The sequence below is a fragment of the Callithrix jacchus genome, chromosome 1 (assembly GCF_049354715.1).
Source record: "Callithrix jacchus isolate 240 chromosome 1, calJac240_pri, whole genome shotgun sequence".
NCBI lineage: Eukaryota > Metazoa > Chordata > Mammalia > Primates > Cebidae > Callithrix > Callithrix jacchus.
In genome coordinates this window covers 196,045,620-196,069,998 of record NC_133502.1, presented here as the reverse complement: position 1 = coordinate 196,069,998, position 24,379 = coordinate 196,045,620, and the positions used below count along the sequence as shown (strand labels likewise).

The following is a 24,379-nucleotide window of genomic DNA, read 5'->3' as shown; positions in this document are numbered from 1 at the left end:
AGCTCTGTGACGGCTCCTGCAGAGCAGGGCTACCCCAAAGGCAGAACAGTGGCAGCTCAGAGCAGTTCTGCAGTCATATTTATACGCAGTTTTAATACCATGTAGAATAAGGGGTATGTTATGTAGGAATCTCTAAGGAAGGGGTAGTAACTTTTGGGTCACTGGGTCATTGCCACGGAAAGGGACAGTAACTCCTTGACAATGGTAAACTGACATGTCACACTGGTAAGCATGTCTGATTGGAAAGCTGCTTCTGCCCTGGTCCTGGTTTAGCTAGTTCTCAATTTGGTCTGGTGCCCAATCCCCATCTCTGGAGTCGAGTCCCGCTTCCTACCTCACCATTAAGCACCATGCATTGTCCTAAGTGTTCCACCTTAACGCAATCTCTCCTGCAACTGTGGAGGGAAGCAATATTGTTGGCCCCATTTTACAAAAGAGGAAACTGAGGCTTAAAAAACGTGTGAAAACTACCCGAAGCCACATAGCAAGGGAGACACAGAACCAGGACTCAGACTCACAGCTCTCAGATCCCACAATGCACTCTCTTAACCAGCAGCATATACTGGAGCTGGCTGTCCTGGCCCCCCCAGGGACAACTGCAATTTTCAGGAGCCAGGTATTAAACACAGCTGTTATAAAGATTAAATGACCTAAACTTAAAGAAATCACATTAAAAGCCAAGGTAATAAATACTCACATCTCAGCACTTCCTACTTTGCCACATTTTATTATTTTCCATGGTCTGAAGGTCACTTATGTCTATTATATCTATGTGGTAAAAATACTACAGACAGTGATCTAGGCCAGACACCATGGCTCTTGCCTGGAATCCCAGCACTTTGGGAGGCTGAGCCAGGCATCACAAGGTCAGGACGTGGAGACCATCCTGGCTAACGTGGTGAAACCCCGTCTCTACTAAAAACACAAAAGATTAGCCGGTGTGGCAGGCACCTGTAATCCCAGATACTTGGGAGGCAGAGGCAGGATAATCGCTTGAACCTGGGAGCCTGAGGTTGCAGTGAGCTGAGATTGCACCACTGCCCTCCAGCCTAGGCGACAAAGCAAGATTCCATCTCAAAAAAAAAAAGGAGAATAGTGAGCTGCTGTCCATCTTTCCCCAACTTTGGGTTTAGTGAAAACCAGTTAGAAGCTTACAATTGGCCATGGTGGGAGTATTTATACCACGAAATTGGGCAAATGCTACCAATCAGAGTTTTTTCCCCAACAAGACGGGCTTGATAAACATTTACCAGCACACCATTACAACTAATCTAATACATTATTTCTCTTGTAAGGACTTCCCTTGCCAAAGACTCCATTCTTCATGAAATCCAAAAACATAACACTCCCTATGATGCGTATCAATCCAGATTTCCTTCCTGAAATTTCTGAATTCCTGTTGAGGAAGCAAGAAACATTTGTCTGAACAAAACATCTGGGATTTGAAAACGCTGCCAGAGGGAGAGAAAAGTGAGAGTAACAACTGGGCTTTCTGACCACTGAAAGCAACATGAGCTTACTTGAGAGGCCTCTCCTCTCAGAAATCCAGACGAAGAGGTACACACACAGACCCGCCCCTGCAGGGGTCACTCCTGATAGCCCAGAACGGGAAAGGAACCAAATGTGCAGCCAGACAGGTTAGTAAGTTCTGAAGTACACAGAGTCTCATGTTGCAAGGGCATTAAAAGTATTATAACGACATATAAAATGTTCATTTTTAAAGGCTGTAAAGAGACAGAGAGGGTTGGTGATTTTTTTTGGAAGAGGGAGGAAAACAGACAAGAAGGAAATGCGCTCCAGTGCTAGGAGTGGTTTTCATCACTGTGATGTTAGAAGAATGGGCGGGTTTTGTTTTCTTTACATTTTTCTGTATTTTCCAAGTGTACATTGAGCACATGCTATTTTTTGGCTGGGGAGAGAGGAAAGGAGATTAATATTATTGAACAAAAGCAGATCCCTGTGGAGCGCCCGAGCCCTCTGTTCTGCCCCTCTATTCATTCTAGGTCTCTCCCAGAGGCACCTACTCTGAGATCCAGCCTTTGGCCCGGGCTAGATCTATAAAGGAACCATTGTTCTCTGGGTGACATCATTCTGCTGCCAGGAGGGTGAAAAGGAGACCTGAAATTGGGTGAGGCCAGCCCAAAAGAAAGCAGCTTGTCCTGCCTGCCTGGTGACACTGTAGCAGAGAATGAAGTGACATCATGCTGGCCTTTGGGGCTGGGTTGAAGTCTAACCCCTCAAATCCACACCCCAAGGCGTGGCCCGAGACCAGGGCGCCTGGCAGGGCTTCTGGACATGAGGTGGCAGGTGGCAACTGGCAGTCGGCACAGGCGGCAGGAGATGGAGGAACGGTGCACTGCACTGGACCCCACGCTTTGAAGCCCAGATCTCCAGGAGAAATGCATTAATAACAACCTGTGCCTGGCACACAGAGGCACTCAGTAAGTGGTAGCTGGAGTTGTGATTCTGCTCTTCCAGCACTCCACACAGAGGCACAGAACTGATCATCTGAAGAGCTCTCCCTTGCTCAATACCCTCCAATGCTAAAATCGAACATCCTATCAGAACCCCCCTCCCTGGCCTTACCCGTCCTGGCCCCTGGCCCACCTCTCTGAGCTCATTTCTACTCTCTCCCACTGACCTGCGCTGCTCCAGCCACTCTGGGCTCCTCGCTGCTGCTCTTGAAACACACCGGGCACGAATCAGCCTCAGGACCTTTGCACTGCTTTTCCTGCCGTTCCAACGTCCCTCCCAACTTTCTGGGGCTCATCCCTTCACTCACGCAGGTCTCTGCTCCAATGTCACCTCCTGAGAAGACTCTCCTGAAATATGCTCCCACGGTCCCCACGCCCTGTTAAATCTTCTGTAGGGCCCTCACCATGATCTGAGAACATATTCTTTGTTCATTCATTGGTTTACTTAGGTGCTTAATGTATCTCCTGCTCCTACGAATCCTGTGGGAGCAAAGACCCTGCCTGTTTCTTCCTCCACCAAGCACAGTACCTGCTAGAAAAGAGGTACTCAATTAAAAATTTTTAATGAATGAATGAGTGGTTTTTATTACCATTATACTTCAGATTTTCCAGACTGCCCTCTACCAGGACAGGACTCCAGACCTCCCTGGACAAGAATCCTGGCATCAACTCTGAGATCAGACAGGACTCTCTTACGAGGTGTACACCAGGGCTGTGTCACTTATCCTCTCCGGGCCTCAGTTTACCCATCTATAATATGGGGATGGTGTTACAAGGTGGACACAAGGCTGGAGAGTGGCTTTCAGGAAGACGGCTATTCTGTGAGCTTCCAGCCACTGTTCCCGGCACTGGCGATCCCAAGGTGAACCAGAACAGACAAAGCCCTGGCCCTCGTGGAGCTGACATCGTAGGGGAGGAGTCAGAGAATAAACCAGGGAGCAGGTGACATGAAACAAGCACAGACTGAGACAGGTCCCAAGGAGAAGTGAAGTGGGATGGGCACAGGGAAACAGGGGGTTCAACACAGCCTGAGATATGGGGAAGCCTCCCTGCAGAGGTGAAGAGAGGGCAAGTGCATTTTAGGCAGAGGAAATGGTGATGGCACAGGCCTGGGGTCTGGAAGGAGCGTGGGGTGACTGATGAAGAGCAGGAGGTCAGAGTGGCAAGGGTGGAGTGAGCATGAAGGACAGAGGTGGGAGCTGATGTCAGCAGGGAGGCAGGGCCAGGTCGCTCAGGAAAACTGGGCATGTAAGCCTGGGATGAAGCAGGGAATGACTTGATCTCTTGGGTATGTTGGGGGGAGAATGAACTGGATGGGAGGGGCCAGGGTGTAAGCAGTGGGGAGTGTGTGGGGTGCTGAACAGTGTTGGCCAGGTGTGGTGGCTCACACCTGTAATCCCAGCACTTTGGGAGGCTGAAGTAGGTGGATCCCTTGATCCCAGAAGTTTGAGACCAGCTTGGGCAACAAGGTGAAACTCTGTCTCTATTAAACACACACAAAAGATAGCTGGGTGTGGTGGTGTACAGCTGTAGGCCCAGCTACTTGGGAGGCTGAGGGAGGAGGGCCTGAGCCTGGGAAGTTGAGGCTTCAGTGAGCCATGACTGCACCACTAGACTCCAGCCTAGGTGACAGGAGATGCTGTCTCAAGCAAAAACCCACAGTTATGTTTGCATCCTAGCCCCTAGACCCTGCAAACGTGACCTTATGGGAAAGGGACCTTTGCAGATGGAATTAAGCTGCAGGTCTCCAGCTGAGCTCATCCTAGATAATCCAGGAGGCTCCTATGTTCAGGGACAAGTGTCCTTATCAGAGACAGGAGAAGAAATGACAAAGAGGAGATGGTGACATGAAGAACGGAGGCAGAGATTGGAGTGATGTGGCCACGAGCCAAAGAATGCCTGGAGCCGGCCGGGCACGGTGGCTCTTGCCTGTAATCCCAGCACTTTGGGAGGCCGAGGCAGGTGGATCACGAGGTCAAGAGATCGAGACCATCCTGGTCAACATGGTGAAACACTGTCTCTACTAAAAATACAAAAAATTAGCTGAGCATGGTGGCGCGTGCCTGTAATCCCAGCTACTCAGGAGGCTGAGGCAGGAGAACTGCCTGAACCCAGGAGGGGAAGGTTGCAGTGAGCCAAGATTGGGCCATTGTACTCCAGCCTGGGTAACAAGGGCGAAACTCCGTCTCAAAAAAAAAAGAGTGCCTGGAGCCACCAGGAGCTGGCAGAGGTGAGAGAGGATGCTCCTCTAAAGCCTCTAGAGGGGGCATCGGCCACTGACATTTTGATTTCAGACTTCTGGACCCAAGAACTGTGAGAAAGTTATCTTACTTTAAGCTACCAAATTTGTGGTAATTTATTACAGAGCTGGAGGACCTAGTACAAAGAGAGTACTGATGGAGATGAACTGAAATGGGGCTTCCAAAGGCAAGAGTCCTACATATCCTTTCTTTTCAATGCTCCCCGACTCACTAAAGAAGAATGTGTGTGTGGCGGGGGGTGGGGGGAGATGCTGAGCCCTGCTGAATATTTTAAGCAGCCATTCCGGTCCATAATTAACACAGAAGCAAATACTCCCACTCAGCCTGAGGCTGGAGGACTGAACACTCAGCTCTGGGGCTGATGTTTAATAGTGGATCCCCAGTGCAGGGCGTGGTCATGCTCCCAGCAAGGCCAACCCATGCTGGATCGAGTCCCCACTTCATGGATCCCGGCTGTGTGGCCCCAGGCCTGTGACTTCACCTCTCTGTGCTTCAGATTGCTCCATTCACAAAGTATGGGTTACACCCAATAGGGGCAGCTGTGTGGTTCCTGGCAAGCAGGAGAGGCTCAGTGGATGTGGGATCCCTGCCCTCCTCCCCATAGTTAAGTCACTGAGAGAATACCCCAGCTACAATGATTGTGCCCCACACCAAGTTATATACAGCAGTGTTCTCAAACCCGGAGGCGGCTGGGAAAGGCACTGTGATTCTGCCCCAAAGGGACTTGGCAATATCTGGAGATATGTTTGGTTGTCACAACTGTGGGGACATGCTATTGGCTTCTAGTGGTTAGGGACCAGGGATGAGCTTCTGTGGGATGAGCAGGGATGACCAGGGATGAGCTTCACAGACCCCATCCCTTGGCCCCCACAGCCAAAAAGAATTATGTAGCCCAAGATATCGTTGTAGCTGCGGCTGAGAAATTCTGATATGTAGCAATAGTTCGAGGTTACTGATAAATACAGCAATAGTTTGAGGTTACAGACAGATCCTTGATATTTTAAGATAGTTCCATCATTTTCAGCACATATGTGACATATTTACATTCGGATGTGTTTTACTATCCATCTCACTAGAAAGCAGCTCTGTGAAGGCAGGAGTTTTGTCTCTTTTGTTCACAGCCATTTTTCCTGCACCAGGGTTGTGGTAGGTACTCAGTAAACACTGGTTGAGGGGGCCAGGTGTGGTGGCTCACACCTGTAATCCCATCACTTTGGCAGGCCGAGGCAGGTAGATCACTTGAGGCCAGAGTTTGAGACCACCCTGGCCAACATGTTGAAACCCTGTCTCTAGTAAAAATAAAAAAATTAGCCAGGCATGGTGGGTGGTAGTAGTCCCAGCTACTCAGGAAGCTGAGGCAGGAGAAACACTTGAACCCAGGAGGCAGAGGTTGTAGTGAGCCGAGATTGTACCACTGCACTCCAGCGGAGACAACAGAGTGAGACTCCATCTCAATACATACACACATACATACATACACACATACATACATACTGGTGGAGGGGGCCAGGTGTGGTAGCTCATGCTTGCAATCCGTGTACTTTGGGAGGCTGAGGTGGGAGGATCACTTGAGGCCGGGAACTCAAGAGCAGCCTGGGCAACATAGCAGGACCCTGTCTCTACACAGAAGAAAAAAAATGGCTGGGTGTGGTGGTGCACACCTGTAGTCCCAGCTACTCCAGAGGCAATAGGATGACTTGAACCCAGGGGATCAAGGCTGCAGTGAGCTACGAGTGCCACTGCACTCCAGCCCCAGTGACAAGGCAAGACCTTATCTCCAAAATAAATAAATAAAAATAGGCGGGGCAATGGCTCATGCCTATAATCCTAGCACTTTAGGAGGCCAAGGCGGGTGGATCATTTGAGGTAAGGAGTTTGTGACCAGCCTGGTCATCATGGTGAAACCCCATCTCTACTAAAAATACAAAAATTAGCTGCGTGTGGTGGTGGGCCTGTAATCCCAGCTACTGGGAAGGCTGAGGCAGGAGAATCTCTTGAACCCGGGAGGAGGAGGCTGCAGTGAGCTGAGATTGTGTCATTGCACTCCAGCCTGGGCGACACAGCAAGGCTCTGTCTCTAAGTAACTAAGTAACTAAATAAAAATAAATACTGGTTGAATGAAAAAGTGAGTGAATTAATGAAGACATACAAATTATACACACCTTATGCTTAGCGTGGAGTCCTGCACACAGTAAATATAGGGGTCGCCCAGGTTCTTCCTTTGCTCCCTAAGGCACCAGTCAAGTCTTCTAGGAAGGTGGGACTTACATTACAGTCTGAGGCCCCCCCAGAAAGCAACATGGAATGAACATTTACTCAGCACCTCCTGCATGCCAGCCAGGGCTGTGCTGGCTCTTAGTCCACCCATCAGACAAGTGTCCGGGCTGAATCTCCATGTTTCAGATGAGGGCACTGAGGCTGAAAGAAGTGATTTAAGGTGGCCCAGGTCAGTCAGCCTGCACGTGGTGAGTTGAGACTCAGGCCCAAGTTTGTCTGACTCTAAAGCCCTCTCTGTGCAGCACCCCGTGGCCTCAGAGACCCCCAACTTCCCGCTTTTATTCCAGTCTTGGCCCCTGTGCCACTGCCATTGTTCCCAGGTTCTGGAATTTTCTGTCTGGCCTCTAACTGGAGCCCACTCATCTCCTGGACTGACCCTGGCATCCCAGGCGTGTTTCTCAGGCTCATACGGGACTGTAGCACAAACGTGTCTCTTCCTGCCTTTGTTTTCCCTCTTTCTCCTCTTTATCCCTTGGACACAGAGGCAGGCAGGCCATTAGCAAATTACTTCAGGGCTGGCTTTAGAAAACATTTCAGGGCACGCCTTTGAGAGTTATTTTATGCCCATGATAGATTCTTCTACACTGCTCTAAGTAAATACAAGCCAGAGGCAGGAACCAGGATGAAAAGAATGGATTATTTAGATAAATCACATAGACAAGGTCGGAAAGACTAAAATCCTGGCCCTTCCCAGCCCCAGCCGTGGATACTGCTGTTGCCCAAACTCTTAAGTAATTGTCAGTGGCTTTAAAAAGTATCTTCCCGTAAAACGAATATTTAAGTGAAGTTCCTGAGTGAAAGGGGCGTGTGTGGGTTTTCCAGATCAGTGAAAATCTTTGAAAGGATGGTTGGAGAGGAAAGGTTTGGTTGTCACAAGAATTAATTTTTAAGGCACACATACCACACACTAAGCACAGCCACACCCACCACACGTTTACCAGCCCATCAATGCACGATCATCCCCATTTCACAGAGGAGGAAATCAAGGAACAGAGAAGGAAGGAGTCTGCCCAAGGTCACACAGCTGGGAATTGGCAGAGTCAGGACTCAACCCCAGGCAGTTTTCTTTTTTTTTTTTTTTTTGAGACGGAGTTTCACGCTTGTTACCCAGGCTGGAGTGCAATGGCGCGATCTCGGCTCACCGTAACCTCCGCCTCCTGGGTTCAGGCAATTCTCCTGCCTCAGCCTCCTGAGTAGCTGGGATTACAGGCACGCGCCACCATGCCCAGCTAGTTTTTTGTATTTTTAGTAAAGACGGGGTTTCACCATGTTGACCAGGATGGTCTCGATCTTTTGACCTCGTGATCCACCCGCCTTGGCCTCCCAAAGTGCTGGGATTACAGGCTTGAGCCACCGCGCCCGGCACCCCAGGCAGTTTTCATTGGCCTTGCGTTTTTGTTGACTTCTCTGCAAGATGGCATGTGTTCCCATCCCAACTCTGCCTTTACCCTGCTCAGGCGGAGTATCTAGGCAACGAAAAGAGAGAGGACATTCACAAGTGTGCACCTACTGTGTGCCTGCCACTGTGCCAGGGGCTTGCTTCAATCTCATACCAAGCCCTTGGTTCTCCTCATTGGACAGAGGAAGAAACTGAAGCTTAAGAATGGTTCAGGGCTCCTCAGCCAGGAGTCGGATTCAAGCTGTCAAGGCCAAGGCCAGCTGGTGCCTACCACCCAGTAGGTGGCTACATGGAAAGGAGCTCGAAGCTTGAATGCATTTAGCCTGTATTTACACTGCTGGAGGCATCTCGATGTAACAGGGAATGGCTCTGCACCACCCAACTTCATTCATTCAACCAGCTGGAGAAGCCATTCTTGCTAGTGGCACCAACCTGTAACACAGGGTAAGAGACCTAGGGGATTCGGGGTCACACCACTTCCCAGGCTGGGGAAAGAGGGATGTCAAAAGAGCCTGCCTATCAGCAACCCCATACCCTGAGAGAGAACAAGAGTGGCAGAGAGGGAGAGACAGAGATAGAGCAAGGCAGAGAGACACATCACAGAGACAGAGACACACACAGGGGGAGACAGAATGAATGAGGGGCCTTCTTTCTCTGTGCCAAGTCACACCTTCCAGAGGTTGGGGAATCTGTCACATAAATTCAAGCTCCACTAATTTGTCCAAAGCCACAAAGGAGCACAGACCCAGTGTGAAGGCGACATGCTATCGATGAGCCGTGTGTCATGCCCAAGCACTCAGCTAATGTCTTGCATCTGCACCTGCCCTCTCTGGCTGTTATGTGACCTAGGGTGAGTCACCCAACCTCTGGGCCAGCAGGAGGATACTGAGTCCCTGCACCTGGTAGGGGAGCTGTGAGCCCTGCCACCTCGAGTGTAGGGAGGGCCAGCTCAGGGCTCATCCTAAATGCTGGGTCCCTTCATGACTATAGGCACTCCTGACTAGGAGGAACCCAGAAAGGGGCTGGCTTAGCCCTTTGCCTGTCCTCAGGTGCTCCCGCGAACGGGGCCAGCACAGTCAGGTGGCAGACGTCGCCTATGTGAAAATGCTAGGCACTCTCTTTAGGTTCAAGCCTGGTCGGTGACATGGGCAGACCTGAGGTTATCGGGAGAGCCAGGGGAGAACATCCGCCAGGAGCTGGACTGGAAGGAACCCAGAATGGGGAGGTCAGGGCCTGGGGTTCTGGTCCCGGCTCTGCCACTCGCTCACTATGCTGCCCCATAGGGTAGGCACTTTCGCACTCGGGGCCCAGTCCCAACTCTCCAAATCATTGTAAGGTCTCTACAGTTGTTTCTGCACTGTCCCCTAGCAGGACACAGGCCACGCTTTTAATCATGAGCTGTCATTCCAGCCTGCTGTCCCAATCCCAAGCCCTCCCGAGCCTGCCTGAGTGAGAAATCAAGGCCTCCCGCCCTGGCCCACTCACACCAAGCCCCAGGTTCATGATCAGCAGGCAACTCGCCCACCACCTCGGTCTCCTAAGGCCCTTTCCTTGGCAATTAGATGAGAGCTCAGTGGAACCACAGAAGCTACAACTCAGCGTGCACACAACATGGCCACTTGTTCTTCCTAGCAGGGCAAGAGGAGCCGAAGCAGGTGCCACTAATCCACCCTAAAAATAGAGGGAAGGACAAGCTTTCATGTCGGGGGCTGGGGGTGTTCACACTTAAACATAAATCAACCGGCAAATTCGGCGCAACTCACGTGCTGCTGGCCCTGTCCACACAGACCTCGATCGACTCCAGCAAAAATTTCCTGACCGACTTCGGGAGAGAGAGGAATTATTGCTACGTGCCTCCTGCCCAGGTGCAGAGAACACGGAGGGCCTGGGCTTTGACAACTATTCTGGGAGAAGTAACTTCCCTCCCTGGGAGGACGGGAGGGGAGGAGCTTTCAGTATTGTTTTAATATTTTCTAAAATATCATAAGCTTACAATATCTGGTGGTTCCGAGTCTGTCTGTCTTTTCCTCAGTGAAGAAAATCTCTGTTGGCTGCGAGCAGAGAAGCGGCGGAAAGATTCCCGACTCCGGGAGGCCAGGTGTCGGAGGGAGGAGGTGCGCTTGAAGGGGGTGCGGCTGGCCGGCTCTGCACTCGTCCGTTCATGCCCCACCGTGGTGGTCACCAAATTGAGGGCTTCCTGGAAGGACCTCCTAACGGTGCCCATCCATTGGGTCATGTGGGTCTGAGCCACTGTGAGTTTATCTCCCAGGTAATCCATGGGGCCAGCCAGGAAGAGAGGGAAGGAGGAGGTGAGGGAGGGAGAGAGCAATTAAAACGCCAGTCTCCTCTCCCCTCTTCTGACTCTTGCTCATGGAACTTCTGGGCTTGCTTGGAGGAAAAGCAAACAAACAAACAAAAAACAGGAAAACCCAGCAGCTCTCTTCAGGCAAACCAAGGGTAAGTCAACATCCCTGAGCCAGCAGCCGGCTGCATCCACGGGCACCGCTCGGAATGATGAGGCAGCTAAGTGGCAGGCTGGGAGTCCACCCCAGCGGAGCTGTAAAGTCAACACACTGGGCAGTCCAGGTTCCAGCTGCAGGGCTCACCCAGCTGATCGGCCGCGACGAGGAGCTTTGAGGAACAAGCAGGCTGCTCTCACTCCAGGGCGTGACGGCCCCCGATAGGTGGGGGGGAGGGGGCGGCCTTTGGCACCCTCGTCCTCACTTCCCTTCAGGTAGGCAGCCCCCCTGAGGTACACCCTGGAAGGTTCCGGTGGGCAGGCTGCTGCACCCTGCTGTCCCCTGCCCAGCTGCCCTCGGCCAGACCCCGCTCACCTGACCCATGCAGGTTTTCTGTCCTCTGGCTGGAGATTCCAAACCTGTCAGCCGGCAGGCGGCTAGCTCACTTCCGGAGGCAGCCACCAGGGCCCCCGGGTCCCCTGGCTGAGCAGCCAGGGATGACATCAGCCCCCGTCTTAACGAGGGGCTTCGCTGCCCAGGAATGCAGGAGGGGCCTCGGAGAGGCGGAGGCGGTGGCAGCAGCCGCCCAGGGAGCTGACGTCCGCCCCCATTTTTTTCTCCCCCAAGTCCCAACTCGCTCACGGTCCCTCGGGGCTGATGGCAACTTCACGTGCCTACCAGTCTACCCACCCCTGTGCCCTCGCTGCAGGAGCACCAGGAAATGTGGCTGCACGTGTGTGTGTGTGTGTGTGTGTGTGTGTGCGCGCGTGTGCGTGCGCGCGCGCCTGTATGTCAGAGATCTGGCAGCCCCCAGAAGGTTAGCACTGCTGGGAAACTGCTTCTGCCTCTACGGTTACAGGCAGCATCTTGGGACCTCTGGTCGGCTGTCAGTCTGTCTCCCTCTCGTGGTCTGTTTCGCTGTTGGTTTCTCAGCCTCGCTCTCCTCCCTCTCCCTGCGTCTCAACTTCCACTTGCTTCTCTTCCCCGCCCCTCTCTCTCTCTCCCCCCGCCCCCCCCCGTTCCGCTCCCCCCCCCCCCCGCTCCTTTTCAGCTGTCTCCCCCTCCCTCCCTGTAAGTCAACACTGAGCCAGGTGAGACAGCCCCTGAGGTCCCCCCAGGAAGGACTGAAGCAGGCTGTATTTCAGTACAGGCGGAGTTTCCATGGCAACCTGGGGCACAGCATCTGCCCCGTCCTGGGTGGCAGGCTCAGCACTGGGAGCAATGGGAGTGATTCATGGTTTACACCAGGTCACATGAGCTCACTGGGTTTTAACCCTTACAGAGCTGGAGTACAGGGGGTTGGGGGTACGACAAGACCCTAATACCGGCTTCCCTCGCCAGGCCCTGTGACCCAGGCAGATTCTCTGCCCTCTGTCTGGACAATCCAGACATGTCAGGGGTTGTTAGAGGGGTGGGCAGCAGCTGGATGCTGGAGGTCAGGCACCTGTTAAAGGAGGTTTCTCCCCCAGCAGGGATCCATGGCCCCCTAAACCCACTACTTTTACGGACAAGGAAATGCAGATTCAGAGACACAGATTCGCTAGCCCAAGGTCACACAGCAAGGATGGCACCAGGGCATGCACCAGAGCTGCTCCCACCCCAGGTTTTTCCTAGGTCTGATATGGTACCTGGCCCAGAGTTAAGGCTCTGCAAATATTTATTGTTCAGACACCAAGTTCACGATTGAAACCCAGTTTGCTCCGAATGCATCCCGTGTCCTTTCCACCATTACCTGACTCCAGTTTTGAACAAATGTTTGTTTTCTAGACACTGGTCAAAGGGCCTCACTTGAGAAAGTTTATCACAAAGAACTCTCTGACAATGTGGCCGACAGATCTCTTTCTTGTCTATGTATTCCTACTCCTTATAGCTATTCATTCTCTCTCTCTCTCTCTCTCTCTCTCTCTCTCTCTCTCTCTCTCTTCCTTTTTTTTTTTTTTTTGGATTCAGGATCTCACTCTGTTGCCCAGGCTAGAGTGCAGTGGTGTGATCATAACTCACTGCACCCTTGACCTTCCAGGTTCATGCAATCCTCCCACCTCAGCCTCCCGAGTAGCTAGGACTGCAGATATGTACCACCACACTCAGCTAATTTTTGTGTGTGTAATTTTCATAGAGATGGGGTTTCACCATGTTGCCCAGGCAGGTCTCAAACCCCTAGACTCAAGCAATCCACCTGCCTCAGCCTCCCAAAGTGCTGGGATTACAAGCATGAGCCATCACATCTGGCCTCATTCATTCTTTCACTCATTCATTTAATAAAGATTCACAGGGTGCCTACTCTGAGCCAGGCACTGCATAGAAATGAAGAACAGACACCTCATAGCCCACCAGGGGATGACAGTGGTGGCTACTATTTATTGAGAAGTAACTAAGTGTCTAACACTTTTCTAAGCATTCACAGGAATCAACTCATGAATTTTTTTTGCATGAACCCATTTGACAGAGGAGGAGACTGAGGTCCACAGAGGTAAAATCATATACCAAGGTCATGCCTGACGGGCATCCTCTGAGATGACTCTTCATTATCCTTGTCCCCTTTTATTCATACCCTGTTATGGTCCCCTCCCACAATGAATGAAGTTTGGTTCATATGCTTAGCAGAGTAAAGAAGAAGTGATGGGCTGGGCATGGTGGCCCACACTTCTAATCCCAGCACTTTGGGGAAGCCAAGGCAGGTGGATCACAAGGTCAGGAGTTCAAGACCAGCCTGGCCAAGATGGTGAAACCCCATTCCTACTAAAACTACAAAAATTAGCCAGTCACGATGGCAGTTGCCTATAATCCCAGCTTCTCAGGAGGCTGAGGCAGGAGAATCACTTGAACCTGGGTGGCAGAGGTTGCAGTGAGCAGAGATCACACCACTGCACTCCAGCATGGGCAACAGAGTGAGACTCTGTCTCCAAAAACAAAAAAAAGAAAAAGGAAAGAAAAAAGAAAAAGTGATAGTGTAGGGCTTCTAAAGCTTGGTCATAAAGGCAACATGATTTCCACCTAGTTCTCTGAGGTCATGCTGGGTAAAACCAGCCGCCATGTTGTGAGGATGCTCAAGCAGTCACATACAGAAACCCACATGGAGAGAATCTGAGGCCTCCAGCCAGCAGCTAGCACCACTTGCCAGCCATGTGAGTGAGCCAGTATGGAAGCAGATGCCCCATCTCTAGTCAAACCCTTAGCTGGCCAATATACTGAGCACAACTGCATAAGAAACTCCAAGTCAGGGTCACTCAGCCACACTGCGCCCAAATTCCTGGCCCATAGAAATCACAGAGATGCAAATACCCAGAGGCAAGTAGGTACCTGGTCCATGAGAACACTGAAGGTTGAAGGGGAAGATGGGGGGAGGGGGCAGCTCACAAGAGGGACAAAGGGCTCTGGGAGCAGCCTACATACCTTATGCTGATATATCCAGAAGCATTACCCCACCATGCAGGTGAGGAAACATCCACAGGGCCAGATTCCCCTTCCACAGGTGCCTGGCTCAACCCTCCACCACATGCAGCCTCCTAGGTCCTAGGACTTCTGGCACCCAAAGCAGGCCTCCAAAGTTTGCCCATTTTTGTCATACAGAGTGCCCATCATGAGCACCAGGAAGGCCTCTTCATGGCCCTGCTCCCTCACCATGCAGGCCAGGGACATCCAGGGTGGAAACAGGAACAGACCTGAGAAAGAGCTTGAGTCCTCCCCGCTGGCCCCAGGAAAGTCACACCAGAAATATTTCGATGGCTGGAATGGTACACAGCTTTTTCACAGACCATCTGGACACAGAGGTGGAAAATCCACTGGGGTCCTCACAAGGAAAAATGTTAAATCAGAGTAGAAAGTAAAACACCTTTAAAATGATCATACCCAGTGTTGTCAAGGTTGTGGTAAAACAGACACACATACCCGCAGCAGATGGAAATGAAAACTGGTATATACTTCCTGGAGGAAATTTAACACCCTAGATCAAAAGTCTTAAAAAATAATGGCTCGCCAGTTAATGACATGCATATTGAAAGGTACAGCTGAAGCGTACTGATGTCTGTAATTTTTTTTTTTTTTTTTTAGATGGAGTCTTGCTCTGTCACCCAGGCTGGAGTGTAGTGGCATGATCTTGGCTTATTGCAATCTCTGCTTCCCGGGTTCAGGCGATTCTCCTTCCTCAGCCTCCTGAGTAGCTGGGATTATAGGCATGCATGTCACCATGCCTGGCTAATTTTTGTATTTTTAGCAGAGACAGGGTTTCATCAGGCTGGCCTCAAACTCCTGACCTCATGGTCTGCCTGCCTCAGCCTCCCAAAGTGCTGGGATTACAGGCATGAGCCACCACTCCAGGCCAATCAATAATTTATTTTGAAATACACACACATTAAAAAAATGGAGTGCTGGGTAATGTGGCTCTTTGGGAGCCCATGGTGAGAGGATTATTTGAACTCTGTAATCCCAGCTACCCTAGAGGCTAAGGCATAAGGATTGCTTGAGCCTGGGAAGTTAAGGCTGCAGTGAGCTGTGATCACACCACTGCACTCTAGCCTGGGAAACAGTGAGGCCCTGTCTCAGAAAAAAAAAAGTGCCATGGATGGATGGCTACGTCTTTATAAAGCTTCCATAGCAAAGTGTTATAGAATCTAGCTGATGGCTGTGTTCGTACATAATTTTTCTATCTGTTTGAACATTTTCATAATAAAAGGTTGGCGGTGGGCTGTGTCTAACTTGTGACCCAATAGCTGGTGATCCAGTTCCACACAGGAATTCCTTTGGAAATAACAATAATAATACACAAACATTTTGCTACCAGAATGCTCATCACAGTCACATAGATAACAATGAAAAAGTCTGAGAACCTAATTGTTCAAAAAGGGACTTGCTCAGTGCTGTGTGAGCCACGCTGGCACCAGAGGCAGAAGGAAAAAGATAAATAATACTGATCCTGTTTTTACTGACGGTTCTGACTCTTTTCTCATCATAAATTTTTGCATTAATTTTAATTTTTAAAAAACACGGTTAAAATATTATGTGTAGTCATCACTGACTTTTCCTGATGTCCCCAACTTTACGCCCTATGTAAGCATCTCATTTGCCTCATTCTAGACCCACCTCATCTTTGCTAAATAAGTATAGTATCATGATGAAGGGTTTGGAGATCCAGCTATAGCTCTGATTAGCTGTGTGATGGTGAGCAAATTACTTGACTTCTCTGGTCTTCAGAGATGAAGTCATCAAATGCATCATTTTCGTCAATGCAGCTGGTACCTCCTCTGACTAAGATCCCCTTTTCTAGAAGGTGCACACACCATCCAGCTGTTGTGAATGCTGGCTGGTTACAAAAGACTCCGAGCTCCACCCTCTTCTGGAGAACTGCCCTTACTGAAGGCTATGCCCAGATGCCCACGGCCAGTGACCAACATGGAACACAACCCCCAGGTCTCCCCCTCTCAAGGCGCCACCCACTCAGTGGTGCAATTCATACCCATGGGACTGGGCTGAGGCTGGGACTCAGCTGAAACCATGTCTGGACTTAGCTTTCTCCCCTGCCCCAGTCTGTTGCCCTTTTATACTTATGGGTTTCACTTGAGAGCTTTCCCTCAATCAATCGCTGCACCAGAATCCTCGTCAGTCCCTGCTTCTAAGGAACCTAACCAAAGACCACCACCACCATCACCAGCATCACCAGCATCACCACCATCACCAGCATCACCAGCATCACCACCATCACCAGCATCACCAGCATCACCACCACCACCAGCATCACCAGCATCACCACCATTGCCAGCATCACCAGCATCACCACCATCGCCAGCATCGCCAGCATCACCACCATCGCCAGCATCGCCAGACCACCATCGCCAGCATCACCAGCATCACCACCATCGCCAGCATCGCCAGCATCACCACCATCGCCAGCATCGCCAGCATCACCACCATCGCCAGCATCGCCAGCATCGCCAGCATCACCACCATGGCCAGCATCGCCAGCATCACCACCATCGCCAGCATCGCCAGCATCACCACCATCGCCAGCATCGCCAGCATCACCACCATCGCCAGCATCACCAGCATCGCCAGCATCACCACCATCGCCAGCATCGCCACTGCTAACTGAGCGCTTACTATGCGCAGGCATTGCACTGCATTGCGTCACTGTCTTACACCATCAGCTCCTCCCAACAATGAAAGGAGGCTGATACTATTAATATGATTTTCACTCCCATTTTACAGATGGAAAAACTGTGACAGAGAGAAGTAAAATGACCAACCCAAGGTCACATGACTGTTAAGCAGTGGGATTTGGCATGCCTAGCCTCACACCTGTGATAAGCTCTATATCCTGGCCCTCACCAAATCAGTCTGGATGGCAGACGAGCACCCAGAAAAGCAGGGACCAAATGGCAGGTGAGATCACCCAGTTCTGCCTCCTTCCAGAAGCGGGAGAGGGGCACAGAAGTGAGCTACGAAGCCAGATGTCTGCTTGTTCCCTCCTGGCTTCCTTTAGGTACAGAGCGGTCTGCAAGTGTGACTATAAAAAGCTTCGCTTCCTGAAAACTGGGGCAGAACAAGCATCCCCCCCCCCCCGCCTTCTCCCCCCCCCACCCCGCAGGAGGACTTTTTCTGAAAAGTCTTCTCTTCTCTCCAGGAAACTCTTGGGATGTTTCTGGGCATCAAAAAAGAAAGAAAACCATCTCTTTTTTATATAATTAATCCAAAAAATGCTGGAGAAGCTGCCGAGATCCAGGAAGCGAATGGAAATTTCATGTACAATGTGCGGCGAGACACAGAGATCGCCATTTCCAGATGAGCGTTTGTGGTTTCACAAATCAGAAAATGGGCCAAGCACGGTGGCTCAGCCCGTCATCCCAGACCTTTAGGAGGCTGAGGCAGGTGGACTGCCTGACATCAGCAGTTTGAGACCAGCCTGGCCAGCATGGTGAAACTCTGTCTCTACTAAAAATACAAAAATGAGCTGGGTGTGATGGTGGGCGCCTGTAATCCCGGCAACCTGGGAGGCTGAGGCAGAAGAACTGCTTGAATCCAGGAGATGGAGCTTGCAGTGAGCTGAGAATACGCCATTGCATTCCAGCCTGGGCAACAGAGCGAGACTCAGTCACAAAGAAAAAAAAAAGAAAGAAAGAAAGAAAGAAAAGAAAAGAAATCAGAATGTCAGTCATTCATTCATTCAATAAACATTCCCTGGAGAGTTACTTTCTCTAAGACAGTGTTGGGCCTGAGGGGATCTGTAGCCTCTGAAGAGTTCAGTGTATCTGTCTGATTCTTAGCCATTAAGATTGGAAAGTGTCCCCAAAGGCCATCTCAAATCTGAGGCTATCCCATTTTCACCCCAAAATCTAATACAAACATGTATAATTTCAAGAATCTCTGGTCTGGTGGAAGAGAGAAATAGGAGGGAAAAGAAGAACAATTGCCAAGGGTTCTGATGAACAAATCAGTAACACACTATGGAAACACACTGGAGGGGTGAACTGCAACCAAGAAATTCGAAAGTTGAGGAAAGAAGGTCACAGGGAAAATGATCACTTATTAAAGTAAAGACTTACAATGAAAAGAGGGCTATCAGGGCGAGGTTTTGAAGGATGAACAGGAGTACACCAAGAGGGCTGAAAGAGAGAACAGCACATTGAAAGGCCAGGAAGTATGGCCACATTCAGTCTTGCCCTGGGAGTTTTGGACATGTGGGATCCCTGCCTATGGCGGCCTTCCCCTCATCTCCCACCTCCCAGATAACCTTCAGCTTTTCCCAAATGTCCTCATTTATACTCCCCTCTTCACATCCTGCTCCCTAAAAGATTAGACATTCCAGGACTGTGCATCCTAGACCAAGAGGTACACTAATATTATGTTACTAAAGAAGGTTGGGGCTGGGTGCATTACATGCCTGTAATCCCAGCACTTTGGGAGGCTAAGGCAGGTGGATCACCTGAGGTCAGAAGTTCAAGACCATCCTAGCCAACACGGCAAAACCCCATCTGTACTAAAAATACAAAAATTAGCCAGGCTTGGTGGTAGGTGCCTATAATCCCAGCTACTCAGGAGGCTGAGGCAGGAGGATCACTTGAACCCAGGAGGTGGGCAGTGAGCCGAGATCGCACCACTGCACTCCAGCCTGTGAGACAGAGTAAGACTCCATCACAAAACGAAACAAACAGGAAAGGAGGGGGTACAGTGGAAATAACAACAACCACTAATGAGGATTTACGGTGTACCAGGAAATGGTTCTCGCACATCTTACCTCACTTAACCCTCAAGACAGCCGTCCAGGGTGAGTCCTGTTAGTGATGATCCTCATTTGACAGAGGACAGTGAGGTATGAAGAGCCAAAGGGACTAGCCCAAGGTCACTGAGCTGGCAAGAGGGCTCCGGGACTGCAACCAGGGCTTGTCTATCTCAAAGCCTTTCCCTGCCCCATCTCTCTACACTTCTCTTGTCCCCCAGCCCGCTCATGAGGGTCAGGAAAAGCCTTCTGGAGGCTTGCCCAGTTGCATTAGATCTCCTTTCTTGCTGACTGGCCTGGAGCGAATTCCCAGGACTACAAGTGGGAAGGGCTGGCTCGCAAACTCAGCTTCGACCTACTTTTTTCTCCCTTTCAGATGGAGCAACACCGTCAGACAACGTAGCTGATGGCGCAGGGCTTCCGCCTGAGGCCTACATCACCAGAGTCATGGTTTGCTCGTCTTGTATGAAGCCCACCCCCTTCAAAAGGTTGCAACGACAACAACAAAAAACTGAGATAATTTGTGCCCCTGGTACGCAGTTAACACTCAATAAGGCCGGGCATGGTGGTCACACCTGTAATCCCGGCACTTTGGTAGACTCAGGCAGGTGGATCACTTGAGGCCAGGAGTTCAATATCAGCCTACCCAATGTGGCAAAACCCGTATCTACTAAAAATACAAAAATTAGGCCAGGCACGGTGGCTCATGCCTGTAATCCCAGCACTTTGGAAGGCTAACATGGGTGGATCACGAGGTCAGGAGTTCAAGACCAGCCTGGCCAAGATGGCGAAACCCCATCTCTATTAAAAACACAAAAATTAGCTGGGCGTGGTGGTGGGTGCCTGTAATCCCATCTACTTGGGAGGCTGAGGCAGGAGAATCGCTTGAACCCGGAGGTGGAGATTGCAGTGAGCCGAGATCTTGCCACTGCACTCCAGCCTGGGCGATAGAGCAAGACTCCATCTCGAAAAATAAATAAATAAATAATACAAAAATTAGCTGTGCATGGTGGTGTGTGCCTGTAATCCCAGCTACTGGGGAGGCTGAGGCAGAAACATTGCTTGAACCTCTATGTGAAAGTTGCAGTGAGCGGAGATCGTACCACTGCACTCCAGCCTAGGCGACAGAGCAAGACTCTATCTCAAAACAACAAGAAAAACATTCAATAAATGGTAACGGCAAGGGATGATGGTTTTATGTTATAATTTCTATGATCTCACTGTTCAAATGAATTACAGGACCCTAGACAGTCAGAACCAGGACACCGGCAGGGTCCAACCTAGGCCAACCCTCCCACTTAATAAAGAAACGAGCCCAAACCAAGGGCTGCCCTAAGGCCTCACAGTCCATCTGCAGCAGGCGCCCTCGCTGCTGTCTCCTAGGAATTGTGCCTGATCTGAACTTTGACAGCATCTGCAACCTCACGTATTACCTGTTCCCCTAGTCCTTTCTACCCTGGGCAAACTGGACAGATGTTCACCCTGGAATGTGCCACACCATCTCTCGTTCAGCCCTTTGCACATGCTGTTCCCTCTCGCTAAGACACCTTTCCACCCCTTCCTCACCTGGCCAGCATCCAGTCCACCACAGCTCAGCTTAATACTCCCTCCCCTGAGATGCCTCCCCTGTTTCCTTATGTCCATGGGGGCAGGGGGGTACCTCTGGGTTCCCACCTTGCCTACGTAAACCCCACGGAATCACACAGTGTACCTGGCTGTTACTTGGTTTACCCATCAGTCTTCCCATCTGGGTGCTGAACCCGTGGGCGACAGGGACGTGTCCTGTCCACCCTTGGTACCCAACATCCTCAAGAGGATCTCATCACACTCGCCGTGCGAAATGGAGGAATCACTGAGGCTTGAACCCAAGTCACAGAACTCCCAACATCCCTCTCGGGAAACTTGTTTCCAAGGCAACAGGGAAAAGAATTCAGATAAAAGACAAAAAAAATAGAAATGACTTGATTTTACAAGTCAATCCCAGATTATTTATAAACCAAGCCCAAGAAGATTTCCTTGTGTTAATTTATCACATTCTTCTTCAAATAGTCATTTTAGTGACCCAAGATGTCTTTAATTAACCTTGCAATGAGCAAAAAAAAAAAAATCATCTGGCAAGGAAATTTTTCTAGAAACAGACAGAAACTCATCACCTCTCTTTATCTGGACCCACCCTCAGCTCGAGTAGAAAGCAGCATTTTCCACGCTGTGGACAGTCTGCCATGTGGCCGTGCCTGGCATAGAGAAGCCAGTCTGTAATTACAGCCTGTCTTCCAAGAGCTAGGCATCTCCTAAGGCTGTACACCCTGGCCTTCTCTAAAATGGGAACAGGCAGGCGGAGGGCCCCCCACCTAATTCCCCTGACTGACTTAACTCACTGAGCCACACAGCAGTTCCGGGGTAACCAGCCCCTGGGAAGGAGGAGGGGAACTCTGCTCGTGTCTTTCTCCACCCCGCCTGGGCTAGACAACGCATTTCTTTCCACCACAGCAGCTGAAGTTCCACATTTTTGGCTCAGCTAGCCAAACAAAGCAAGATGTTCTTGGGAAACGACAAATGAGAACTGGGATCAGGGACACGTGACCTCCCCTATGAAATGTATTTGTGACCAGTGAGTTTTGCTCTCCTTGGGTAAACTGCCCCCTAGCAACACTCCGAGATTATAAAGGTCCCATGAGTATCATAAAAGATTGAAAGGAGAAGAAGGCCCTTCTATCTTTCCTTCTTCCCTCTCCTGTCCTCCTGACTTCAACCAGCTCTTTCTTGGGCGCCTACTTCTTGAACCGGCACCATAGCAGGGAAGCCAGAGAGCCAACCCCGAGCCTGTGCAGCTGTTTTACTTGGCGTTTGGAGTAAGCACAGTCACACCTCACGGGAGCTCTCTCACCGATGGCCGACTCTGCGCCTTACTGCCTTCTTGACAGGTATGATCCAGGAAGGGTGTAATCTCCATCGTACAGATGGGACAACAGAGGCTGGGAACAATGACGTCACTAGTCCAAGTCATGCCTCTGCTATGTGTAGAGCTGTGTGACACGGCCCACGGCTGGGTGGAACTCAAAACCTGTGGCCTTAACCACCACGCTACCCTGCCCCTGGGAACACCCCCATCTGTGTCGGTCGGATTATGGGGTGCAGAAGATGTGGTCACGAGAAGGAAGACCCTGCCCTGTGTTCCTCCTTCCCTCCGCTCCATTTTGCTTTCTTCTACTCACACTTAGATTGGCCGTGAACCCCGACTGAAGCCCGATGGTGAAAAACACAAGGTTTGCCAGCATGGCTTTGGGGACCCCTCCCATACTCCGTTCTGACAAAAATTCAACCACGTTGACAGCTCCAGTAACCAGCAGGTCTGGGTGGCCATAGAGGGCACCTTGCATGCCCTCCTGCCCAGGCTGAATGGAGAAGAGGAGCCAGGCTCTGCCCCACACCACTGTGGGGCCCCAGGCAGTGCTCCCCTCCTCTATGGACCTTGATTCCCCAAGGCGGCTATCCAGGAAGACCACAGGAAAGACCAGCTCGAAACCTCCAGCCTTCCTCTGCAAGGCCACCAGATAAAGTTACAAATGCTGTGTGGCCCAGGGCCCTTACACAGCCTTCTCCTGCCTCAGCTGCCTCCTTTTGCAGATGGAAATCATGATACCTACCTCGCAGGTACTGGTGCAAGCCATGAGCACAGAGCAGACCCCTAGCAACAGGCATGGATATTCCAATGGGGAGTGCCCCATTGGAATATCCAAAGGCTGCTCCGATGGGGTACATATTTCCTAAGGGCTGACAGGACATATTATGTGTGCTGGGCCCCACATCATCTCACGTCATCCTTGCAAGCACGGTTTAGTGCAGGGCTCCAAAGTCTGACTGCCTGGCCCTCCAGCTCCTTGCTGTGTGACCCTGGGCAAGTAGTGTACCTTACCTGAGCTTCACCTTCTTTGCTTTCAAAGGAAGAAAAACAGTAGCCTTCTACCAGGTGGTGGTAGCATTATATGCTCTGATCAACTCTTGGGAACAAAACAAGTCTCCCCATTGCACAGAGGAGGAAACTGAGGCAGAGAGTGAAGGCTGAAGGCTGTGTAGCAGCTTAGTGGCAAAGCCTGACTTGGAGGCCTGCGCTCTGAACCACCCTCTTAGCAGCTTTGGCTCTCTGGGCAAGGGAACAGGGGCACCACGCCCCACCCCCATCATTTCCATCACTCAGCCGGGAAGCCCTGCCCCTCTCTCATCTCACAGCTGCTGTGAGGAATGGTCTAGCTGTGGAGCACATCTCCACCCAGGAGTGCTTTCTCCTGAACCGGCTGGAGGTCTGTTCTCACATGCCTTGCTTCTCTGCACACAGAGAGCCTCCCCTTTGCACCACCCACGCTGTTCCAGGAGCCACGCTGGGGTGGGCAGGGAGGGCAGGAAATGGGGCGGCCAGGCAGCCCTGGCACCTTGACAGAGGGGTGTGATTCCACAGGTCCCTGTGGCAGCCCGTCTTTGGGGTACAATGCACATTCCACAGCCTCAGAGTCCTGGAACTTGGACTAGCCCGAATTTAATTTCTTCCAGAGCCCCCAGCATCAGGGCAATGAAAGCAAAACCCCCCAGCACCGCCCCCCGCCCCCGTCATCTCCTGCTGCAAAGGCTGCCCCCTTCAGCAACCCAGAGCTGCCTGCAGATCCTACGCAGCCTTGATGCTTCTTGTTTCTTTTTTTCTTTTCTTTTGAAATGGAATCTCACTCTGTTTCCCAGGCACAATCTTGGCTCACTGCAACCTCCACCTCCCAGGTTCAAGCAATTCTCCTGCCTCAGCCTCATGAATAGCTGGTATTAGAGGCACCTGCTACCACATCCAGCTCATTTTTTTGTATCTTTAGTAGAAATGAGGTTTCACCACATTGGCCAGGCTAGTCTCCAACTCCTGACCTTGTGATCCACCCGCCTCGGCCTCCCAAACTGCTGGCATTACAGGCGTGAGCCACCACGCCCAGCCAGTGCTTCTCGTTTCTGAGTCACAGCTCTAAGGTGACTCTCCAGACCCTCTCTATCACAGCACTGTTTCACTTACACTTTAATAATTACAATTACTTGGTATTTCCCTGATTATTTATTACTGTCCCTCTAAGGAACAGAAATCTTCTATGTCTTATTCTCCACTATTGCCCGTGCCCAGCACACTGGAAACAGTCAGCAAGTGTTTGTTGAATGAATGGATAAATGAATGGATGAAATGAAGAAGGGAAGGAAAGGGGAGAAAGACGAGGGGAGGGGATGGAAGAACTACTATTCTATTTGCAATGCAATACCTTCTCTTCCCCGCC

The 24,379-nt window shown here is 50.8% G+C and overlaps 1 protein-coding gene across 9 annotated transcripts in view; it reads right to left on the bottom strand.

Moving 5' to 3' along the window:
• KIAA1671 (KIAA1671 ortholog) overlaps window positions 1–24,379 on the bottom strand; it is a 248,528-nt gene that overhangs the window by 73,548 nt on the left and 150,601 nt on the right. For 2 of the 9 annotated variants that reach the window (XM_054239690.2, XM_054239689.2), the window contains exon 1: window positions 10,405–11,626. The exons of the other annotated variants lie outside the window; for them this stretch is intronic. In XM_054239690.2, the coding sequence (XP_054095665.2) occupies window positions 10,405–10,689 (285 nt within the window). In that variant the 5' untranslated portion in view covers window positions 10,690–11,626. Of the gene's footprint in view, window positions 1–10,404; window positions 11,627–24,379 lie in introns of those variants that run through there. 9 annotated transcript variants of the gene reach the window in all.